The sequence below is a fragment of the Dasypus novemcinctus genome, chromosome 13, assembly GCF_030445035.2.
Source record: "Dasypus novemcinctus isolate mDasNov1 chromosome 13, mDasNov1.1.hap2, whole genome shotgun sequence".
Lineage (NCBI taxonomy): Eukaryota > Metazoa > Chordata > Mammalia > Cingulata > Dasypodidae > Dasypus > Dasypus novemcinctus.
The window spans coordinates 31718157-31728099 of record NC_080685.1 but is presented as its reverse complement, the minus strand read 5'-3'; the positions used below and the strand labels follow the sequence as shown (position 1 = coordinate 31728099).

The 9943-nt window shown below is 56.0% G+C and overlaps 1 protein-coding gene and 1 pseudogene across 6 annotated transcripts in view; both read right to left on the bottom strand.

The window, feature by feature from the left end:
• LOC101411643 (protein canopy homolog 2 pseudogene) lies at positions 1 to 663 on the bottom strand (annotated as a pseudogene).
• Positions 664 to 3705: 3042 nt separating this feature from the next.
• Positions 3706 to 9943, bottom strand: part of SEMA4A (semaphorin 4A) — a 31515-nt gene continuing 25277 nt past the window's right edge. For all 6 annotated transcript variants that reach the window (XM_071207476.1, XM_058309872.2, XM_058309874.1 and 3 more), the window contains 5 exons: positions 7673 to 7853; positions 6137 to 6255; positions 5836 to 5993; positions 5412 to 5512; positions 3706 to 4968 (listed from right to left, as the gene is read on the bottom strand). In XM_071207476.1, coding sequence (XP_071063577.1) covers positions 4373 to 4968; positions 5412 to 5512; positions 5836 to 5993; positions 6137 to 6255; positions 7673 to 7853 — 1155 coding nt within the window. In that variant the 3' untranslated portion in view covers positions 3706 to 4372. The remainder of the gene's footprint in view (positions 4969 to 5411; positions 5513 to 5835; positions 5994 to 6136; positions 6256 to 7672; positions 7854 to 9943) is intronic.

Here is a 9943-nt window from a genome sequence, read left to right as displayed (position 1 = left end):
TTTTTGTTTTTTACTTTTGGTTTCATATTTTTTCAGTTCATTTCAGTAAAAACATAATATAAGAGGCATTGCCACCCTCTTCCCCGGGGGTGTGCCATCCAGCCAGCTGGTCTGGGCCGCTCTTCTGGTTGACAGCTCGTCATGAGATATGTGCAGGGCATGGGCACATGGATCTCTTCGCTTACTAAAGTTTGTCTTCAACGTGTCAGCTTCTTGGGAAAAGAATTCCATGAGTTCATCCTCATATTCTTCCATCATGCTCTCACACGCAAACTTGAGGCTGCCACTGATGTCTGAATCAATTCAGATGCCCCGTAGGTCCAGCTCACTGGATTCTCCGCCCTGGCCCACTACATGGACATAGTTCTTGCGGTGGGTGGAAGGGTCGACCTGTTCCCCGTACTCCCTCATCCAGTCACACACCTCTTCTAGCAGCTCTGTGAGGTGGGTCTCTGAGCGGGCATCAGGCACCTCCACCACTGACTGGCTGCCATCTGGATTGACCCAGAAAGATCCCATCTGAATGGTCTTTTTCTGCCTGGGCAATTTGCCACTCCAGGTCCAGAGTCGTGCATGCTCCACAATGTAGATCCTGGCTCCGAGGAGCCAGGCAATTCCCATTGGGGCAACCAGAAGCCGGGCCAGCCAGCCCCAGGCTGTCATCTTCAGCGTAATTGGGTTGCTCCACCTCTGCACCCAGGGCCACCGCTGTCGTGGCCCAGGCGCTCCTTAGCGTCCGTGGCTCCCCAGCCTAGCACCGGCTGTGGGCTGAGCGAGCTGTCCTGCCTTTTCCAGGGCACTTCAGCGCTTTCCAGACACGCGGTGCCCAGTGAGCGCCTGACCCAGCTGCCCGCAGCAGGACTGCACATTTAAGCTGGGCTGCGGGGCACTGCCATGTGAGCCCCACACTGGAGACAAGCCAAACCTGCCTCCAGTTGGAATTTTTTGATGCTGGAGTCCCAGGGAATAAACACAGAGAAGCAGATATGTGGGAAAAGAGAGAAGGTTCCATTAGACAGGGCAGATGTCCCAGGAAGAGAGAAGAGCCGTTTGCCTGATAGTTTACAGCTGGCCTTGTGGAGAGAGCAGAGCAGCTGAGCCCAGAGAGAAACTAGCCCTGGGACAGACAAGACTTATCCCAGCCTTCAGCTGAGACTGGAAGAAGCTGGGACCACAGAGCCTTAGGAGGGAGAAGGCTGAACCCCCTTGCGAGATGGTCGGCCATCTTGCTCCAAAACGTGGCGATAGATTTTGGTGAGGGAAGTAACTTGTGCTTTATGGCCTGGTAACTGTAAGCTTCTACCGCAGATAAATACCCCTTTATAAAAGTCAACCGATTTCTGGTACTTTGCATCAGCACCCCTTTCGCTAACGAATACACCACCAATGACAAAAGCTGACGAGGTTTTGACCTCACAAATGGCAAGCATTTCCCAGGGACTTCCCTTCCCTACAGCACAGGGTCTTGGGCTGTAGGATACTAAGATGGTGTGAGATAGGTCCTCTCCTTAGGGTGTTGATAGTCCAGAACACGTTAACCACATGTGCCATCCCATCCTGTGACTTATATTCTTGTGGTGAGTCTCAGCACTGCATGAGTGATAGATTGAGAGTGCTGGGAAAATTTTAGGGGAGAATAATCAGCGAGGACTGGGACAGGCTAGGAAGGCGACCCTGTGAAGTGTACCTGAGAGGGAGACGAGGAGAGAGGGCATTTCAGAGTGATGTGGGGGGAGGCAGAGAAAGGTTGGAGAGAAAGGGGTGTGCTGTAGGAGCCTTTGGTTCACCTGGGGGAAGATGTCCAGGAGGCTTGTCCTTTACTGGCCAGGAGCACAGAAGAAAGCTGGCAGTGAGGGAGTCATAGTGCTTTAAAGTGAGAAGAGCTTCCCATCCATTCCCGTCAGCGGACAGGTGGAGAAATTGAGGTAGAAACTGGGCAGGGCTGTCCAAGTCTATCAACAGAGATGCAGGCCCCAGGCACCCGATCCTGGTCCCGTGTCCTTTCCTCAGCCCCAGGCTGCCCCATAGCCCTTGACCTAGATAGAAGTCATCAGGAAGCCATAGGAGAGGGGTCTGGAAAAAGTGCTGGGAATGGCCAAAGCTGGGTCTTGAGGGACATGCGCATTAGGGAGGGGGAGGAACAAAGGGGCCAGCAGGGGAGAAAAAAGTAACCAAGTCAAGTAACTGCAAGAAAAAAGCTGTAGGGAAATGGATGTGGCTCAAGCAGTTGGACTCATGTCTATCATATAGGAGGTCCAGGGTTTGATACCGAGGGCCTCCTGGTGAAGGCAAGCTGACCCACATGGCAAGCTGGCCGACCTCTGTACAGGAGTGCTGCCACACGCAGGGGTGCCACCCCATGCACGAGCCACCCCACCCGCGAGTGCCGGACAAGGAGGAGAACTAATGCAGCAAGATGAGGCAACAACAATAACAACAAAAGAGACACAGAGGAAAGACAATAAGAGTCTTAGCATACCAGGGAGCTGAGGTGGTGCAAGAGAATGATAACCTTTCTCGCACTCTGGAAGGCCCCAGGATCGATTCCTGGAACCACCTAATGAGAATACAAGACACAGAAGAACATACAATGAATGGACACAGGGAACAGACAATGGAGGGAGGGGGGGAGAAATAAATAAATAAAATCTTAAAAAAAAAAAGCTCCAATAGGAGAGAAGAGTGAGAGAGTGAGGCTGCCAAGTGTGAAGGCTGCAGAGAAGTCAAGGTCAAATTTGGCAGTTAAGGGGAGCAGATGTAGTCCAAATGGTTGAGCACCTGCTTACCATGTATGAGGTCCTGGGTTCAATACCCAGTCCCTTCTTAAAAAACCAACACAAATTGGCGGTTAGGGGGTCATGGGTAATCTTGGCAAGAGTAACTTGAGCAGACAGGAAAGGCAAGAGGCCAGACCACAAAGAGTAAAAGAGAGTGCGGGCGACACTGAGGAGGCAGCCAGTGTGGACCCTGTCTGGTTATAGGAAGGAGAGAGCAAGCAAACGGAGGGGGTGGACTGAGAGGATGGGATGGTGGGAAGGATGTTGTTTTGTCTTCTCTGTACAGAGAACACCTGCACACACCTGCGGTGGAAGAGAAGGGACGAGGGGAGAGGGGAGATAAAGTGAAGAGGAGCGCTGCTGGGGGCCAGTGCCCTTACAGAACAAATTCCTAGTGGTGCCAGAAGAGGAGGGGGCAAACGCAGTGGTTAGCCCTGGTGGGAGGAGGGACATGTTCCTTCGTGAGGGGAGGGGGTGTGGCGCTGTGACAGAGCATTTGTCAGACAGTGGGAAGGATGTGTCGGGATGGGGGTGGCGGTGTGGTCTTTCTGTAAATTCAATTCACAACCAAGAATCGAAGCCAACAGTCGCGGTGGCGAGGGGGTTCTCGGAACGTGTAGGAAAGCTGGGGGCGGCAACTGTGAGGCCGCAGGGCAGCTGGTGACGGACGAGGAGTGGCCTGGCCAGCCAAGACGGGCCAGTAGGGATCTGCGTTGTTCCAGGAGGCAGAGCTGGAGGCTCTCTCTAGCAGCGCCTGGAGGGGAGGAAAGGGCTGTGGGGCTGGTTCTGGGCCAGGCGCTGGCAAGGCAGAAGAGGCGGCTCCGCAGCCCTCGCCCTCCTCCCTCCTGGGCTGCTGGGCTGCCTGCTGCCCGCACTCCCGGCAGTTCTCTGCCAGAGCACCCTGCTCCAACAAAAACAGCACAAGTCATAAGCTTTGTCTTTTAATAAAAAATAAACTGTCTGTGACAAGCAGTTTTCTGAATCCCGTAACAAAGGAAAAGGGAGTGGAGGGGTCAAGGGGTCAGCCAGGGAAGAGGGGTGAACAAGGCTCAGATTGCCCCTGTCATTCTAGCCAGGGTGGAAGGGGTCAAAATCTGCCCCGCCCAAAGCAAGAAGGAATGTGGTCAGACTTCAAGAAAGACTTCCTGGGAATCAGCAGTGCATGGTTGGTAAGGGGAGCAGGAAGGAGCAGCTCCCTACAAAGCCCTGGGGACCCCTGGGGACCCCTGGGAGAGGGGCTTGTTGGAGTCCAAGGTGGCAGCTGCTTTCAGAGTGGGGTCTCCAGGAGCGGTGCATTATCCGCTGGTTGCTGAGATGGTTGGTGTTCATTCCTGCAGGGCCCTGGGACAGTCAGGCTTTTCAGGGCCTCCCGGAGCAAGATGTTTCTGGAGGTCCCTGGATGGCCAGGCCTGAGGGATGCTCCCCAGGTCCTCCCAGGACGGCCTGGGTCCAGGCCTGGGCCTGCCGCATGCTGTCGGCAGTACAGAGTGGCAAGATGAGCTCCTGGCGTGGGACGAAGGCGCTCCTTTGTGCTCCTCTCCCCCTGCCGGGGCTGCGCTCCTCCAGGGCCCCCCAGCCAGCGTGGGCCGCGGAGTTTACGCCACCTCAGAGCCCAGGGGGCTGCTGTCGGCGTCCACGTCACTGGCCGGGGCCCTGAGTTCCTTGGGGGGCTTGAGGGGCTGCTCCCTGCTCAGCGGGGCCTTCTCCCCGGGCACCAGGGTCCCACAGCCCTGCACCTTGCCCCGGGCTCGGAGCGCCCCCAGGGGGGAGGCGAGGAGGAGGATGAGGGCCCCCGAGAGCACGAAAGCCAGGAGCACGGTGACGGTGAGGAAGTGGGGCCAGTAGGACCGCTGGGCGGCCAGGGCGGCCCCTCCACCCACCCTGGTCAGTGGGGCCTGCACGCGCTCCCGGGGGATGCCCTCCAGTTCAGGGTCCAAGGCCAGGGGCTGGTCCTGGCTGTCCACCCAGTAGGAGACCACAGGGTATGAGAAGCCGTTCTCGGTGGCCCAGCACTGGTAGAGGCCCCCCACCCCCTCCCGCAGGAGCAGCAGGAGCGAGCCATTGTAGACCGTAGAAGAGGCGCCAGGGACCGAGGCTGCTGCCCCGTGACTCCAGCGGTAAGAGGCCAGGGCCGAGAGGTGGGGGCAGGGAAGCTCCAGGATGGAGTTGGGGACAGCCAGGACTTCTTTAACTGTAGGAGAAAGAAAGGGGCGAAAGGGAGAAGGGATGGCGGAAGGAGGAAGGGAGGAGGGAGGCTTGCTACACTACATTTGGACCCCAACTCTCATCTCCATCACTATCCCAAGTTCTGTATCAATGGCCACACTCAACTCTGACCCCCAACCCCACTTCCAGTAATGAACCTCCAATCCTATCCCTCCTCCCCATTAACTCCAACTCGAACAGCAAAACCAACTTCCTGAACTCCATCCTGAATCTCAGCTTGGCCCGCAGCCGAGAACTCCTATCCCTCTTCCCTGCAGCCAGGACCCAGACCCACTCGCCTCTGGTGCTCAGATCTCTAGCCAGGCGGCTCTTGGTGTGGGAAGAGGCTGGGAGGAAATTGAGGCAGGGATACCCACATCCGCCCCGAATCCCCCAGAGCCCCTGTGTCTCCTCTAGACCCCCACTCACTGATTTGGGGGCGGCTCTGAGGCTGGAGGCTCCTGCCTATGGGGCCGTTGGCACATGCCAACCCTGGGTTCCCTCGCTCCATGTCCTGCTTCCAGGAGTTCCTGAGGGGACAGGGGAAGCAAAAGCATGCCTTGACACAGACAAACAAGGGAGAAAGGGCAGGAAGGGAGGGAAGTGCATTGGGGAAGAGGGTGGGTGGGGGAAGACAAGGGAGTATGGAGAGGAGAGGGGAAGAAAGCCAGGACAGCAGGTGCAGCTTAAAACTGCCTGGCCAAACTGCATCCCTGGAGGAACCCCCCGCAGGAGGGGCAGGCTCTTGGGGAGAAAGTGTCTGTAGCCCCCGGACAGAGGAGGACAGAGGCAGAAGCTGGGTAAGAAGGGTCCCTTGGGCCATCCACGGCCACTGTCCAGGACTGGCACTCACTGGATGGGGGCGGACAGGAGGCAGCAGGTTTGGGACTCGGAGTCCCAGACACAGTGGGGGTCTCGGGCAAGGACGCAGTCCACGCAGCTCTCATAGACGCTGCAGTTGGCTCGGGGCACCCTGCAGACACCTCCTGAGAAGCCTGCAAACACGGCTCCCTGGAAGACGGGTGGAGAGTCAGGCTCCCCCAGCTCCACGCAGCCAAGTGCTGGCTCCCTGGCCCGGGTCCAGGGGGCCAGCCCAACCCGCCCCCAGGCCCTGCCCCACCGCCAGGTGGCCCGGGCGTCAGGTGCCTTCCCACCTGGTGAGGAGCCAGCTGCAGGTTGCGAACAGGTTCCGGGTCAGGGAACAGCTGGATCTCCTCCAGCAGACGGGCGCTGCCATTCTTACTCACCACAGCCTTGTGCAGGACCCCTGTGGCTGGGGGCGGTGGAGAGAGCTGCGACCTCCTCATCGCACCCACAGACCCCGCTCTTCCTCCCCGTCCCTGCCCCCAGCTGTCAGAAAGTTATTTCTGAAGTGTAGTGTGCACTACTTACAAAATGGCCTGGCCGCCGCCCTCGATGCCGTGGAGATGGCGTTCTCTTGCAAATGGCCTAAAATCCCTTGCCCCTCTGTCCTTCCTCTGCAGCTGCCTGACAAACCCCACCCCTGGAGCACCCCGGCTGTCCACATCCTCCACAGACGTGGGGCAGTGGGCAGCTGAGCGCTTCTGCAGAAAAGCCCATCCCCTGCTTCCCTCACCTGCGTGGAAGGCACCTTTTGAGTGACCCCCCTTTTCAAAACTGCAGCTGCCCCACCTGGCGCTCTGGTCTTCACCGGCTCTACTAACTTTCTAAGCTCGTCATGTACTAGGTAATGTATCCTTTCTGGAAGTTTATCGTCTGTCTTCCCCAACTCCACAAGGACTGAGGTTTTTGTCTCTTTCGTCCGCTACCATATACCCAATATGCTGAGCTGATACAGCGCCTAGTAAAGAGCAGCTACTCGACAAACATGACAACATGTCCTGGAGGGACGGAGGAGCCTGCCGGGTTCCTTCCACCAGCGCTCCCGGCCCTTCGCCTCAGCCAGGCCCTCCATCCGCCTGGCCGTCTTTCCTCACTCCCCTGCTGAGTCCCTCTCCCTTCCTCACAATGGCTACTTGAATCTGCCCCTGTCTCCTAAACCTCCCACCTCTTGCACTCCTCACTCCCAGCTTATGACCTTGTGTCCTACTTCAGAGGGAACACCAGAGCCTTCGCCGCAGGTCCCCTCAGCTGCCACTCCCTAGCTCTCCTGCCCCAAGGCCAGGCCCTCCCCCGGGCCCTGGGCTCCTGCCTCCTGCTCCCACAGCAACTTTCCCTGCTAATTACTCCCTCTCTTGCCCACCTCTTCACCATCTCCCTCTCTCCTGGATCTTTGTGATCTTTCCTGTCTTTAAGGGGAGAGCCCATGCTGGACCCACTCCCCCCTCCAGGAACCGGCCATTCCTCTCTTCCCCTCCGCAGCCAAGTTCCTGAAGGAGTGATCTCTACACTCACTGTTTCCATTCCCCTCCACCCACTCACCTTTCAGCCCTCTAACACAGCTTCCCCCAGTAAGACAAGCAGCTCTTGCTACAGCCACCAAAGGTGTCGCTGTCTGTCTCCACCCACCAGGCTGAAAGCTCAGAAAGGACAGGGACTGGGCCGTTTTGCTCTCTGCTGCGTTTTCAGAGCCTAGCACGGTGCACACGTAGGTGTTCGGGCAGCATTTGTTGAATGAATGAATGAATGAGCAAATGCATGCACTCAAAGGCTCTCCTCCCCAGCCCTGCTCTAGTCTGCTGAAGGATGCCTGAGGGCCCTTTACTCACTGGTGCCCAGGTACATGACCAGGTGGCTGTGCCCATCAAGGTCCCGGGCTGTCTCTACCGCAAGCCGCGTGTACTCCACGCCAGACTTCACCAGCAGGGGTGTCCCCACCACCTGCTCATCCATCAGGAAATGGTCCATCATGAAGGTCAAGGCTTTATCAGAGGAAGGGCCCACGGAGCACTGAAGAGGGCAAGGAGGCAGGTCAGGGCAGCCCTTCCCTTCCCTGCCGCTCACCTCCTGACCCTCCTCTCCCCCTGTCCCTCCCCCTCGGCTGGCCTCCTTTGTCCCCCTCCCTCATGGCTTATGCGGTCCTCATCTCAGAATGGCGTTTAAATGCTCAGACGCTAGAGCTGCCCGGCTTTGGATTCCAGCTCTGCCTGCCTCAGGTTCTCCAACTATGAAATAAGGATATTACTAATACCTTCCTCAAAAGCTTGCTGTGAGGACGAAATGCTTTAATACATGAAAAGCAGTTGGAACAGTCCTTGGCATGAAGTGAGTACTCAATAAATGTTAGCTGTTGTTACTTTCCTCCTCCTCGAAGCCCTCACCAGGGGTGCCTGACAGCTGGCAGGAAGCAGGGTAGGGGCTCCTTGCAGTCAAAGGTCATGTTTTACTCATGTCTGTCGCCTAGCCTAATGCCTAGTACATGACCTGGTGCTCAGTCGGTGCTGGCTACATGAAGGAGGTGACAGAAAGGGATGGTGTAGCAGGGAGAGGAGCTCATTAAAATTCTGTGTGAATTCGCTGCGTGACTGTGGGAAAGTCCCTTCTCCATTCTGGACCTCCTTTTTCTCACCCGTAAAATGAGGGGGTTGGACCGGCTGTTCTCCAGCGGCCCTGCCAGCAGTCGTGTGCTGTGGCTCTGGGACACCTGTGTGCCAGTCTTTGGTCAGGAGCCTTGTCCTCCATTCTCAAAAGTGTGGGCCAGGGCCAGCCCCAGCTCTGCCACCTTCAAGCTGTGCCCTCAGAAAGCTACCCCGCCCCTCTGTGTTTCAAGCTCCTCATCTGGAAAGTGAGGTACTAACGTCTACTTCTCATTTTGATACTAGAATGAGTGGATGCACTCACTCTTGCTTCCTTCCAAAGGGAGTTTTCTTAAAAGTATAAACTACAGAGATGGGGAGAATGGGACAGGAGGCAAAAGCAGCCACATTTTGGAAAGCAAATCAACAAAAATGGTAAATGAGTTGGTGGAGAGGGAGAAAAGGAAAATCTTAAGTCAGCATTAGGAGAAGCCAAAAGCTACCCTAATTTACAAGGCAAAATTCCTAAAAGTTCACAAATGAGTGGCCTCTGGGAGTGGGGTTACCTCTGAAAGTGGAGTTAAAGCAGGGACTGAACAAGGAAGATTGTTTAAAAGTTTAAATGAGCATACAGATTCCCTTCCCAGCTCCATGAAGCTGGGTGACTGACCCTTCTACACTCTGGCCCAAGACTGGAAATTTATTCTCTGGAGTAAAACAGAGGGTTTCTGGATGGAGGGCAGCAGACAGAGTTGAGGGGGATTAAGTACAGGTAGGTACATTACATGCTTAGAGTCCCTCCCCACACTCAGCCCTCTTCCCCCACGGCTGCTGGACACTGGAGACAGACCATGTCCTCCAAACAGAATAGACGAGAGGCGTCTGCTCTGGGGAAAATGACCAGATGTCCAAGAGGAAAGACCTACAGTTGCTGACATTCAGGGTCCCCAACAAAGCAGCCCAGCCAACTGTCCTCAGTGGAGGTATAAAGGAGCCCAAGTTGCCAAGCTATACCAGGTGCAGAGTTTCCAAACAGCTTTATGGCTCCTGCCCCCATATAGGATATTTTTAAAAAAAGGTACTGGGGGAAAGCGAATGTAGCTCAACTGATAGAACACCTGCCTACCATATAGGAGATCCAGGGTTCGATACCCAGGGTTTCCTGGCCCACGTGGTGAGCTGGTCCATGTGCAGTGCTGCCACATGCAAAGGAGTGCCATGCCACGCAGGGATGCCCCCATGCAAGGAGTGCACCCCACAAGAAGAGCTGCCCCACGTGAAAAGTGCAGCCCGCCCAGGAGTGGCACCACACACACAGAGAGCTGACTCAGCAAGATGACGCAACAAAAAGAGACACAGATTCCCAGTGCTGCCTGACAAGAATGCAAACAGACACAGAAGAACACACAGGGAATGGAAACAGAGAGCAGACAATGGGGGGCAGGGCGGGAAGGGGAGAGAAATAAATGAAAATAGATCTTTAAAAAATAAAAATAAAGAGGTACTGGACATTGAACCCAGGAC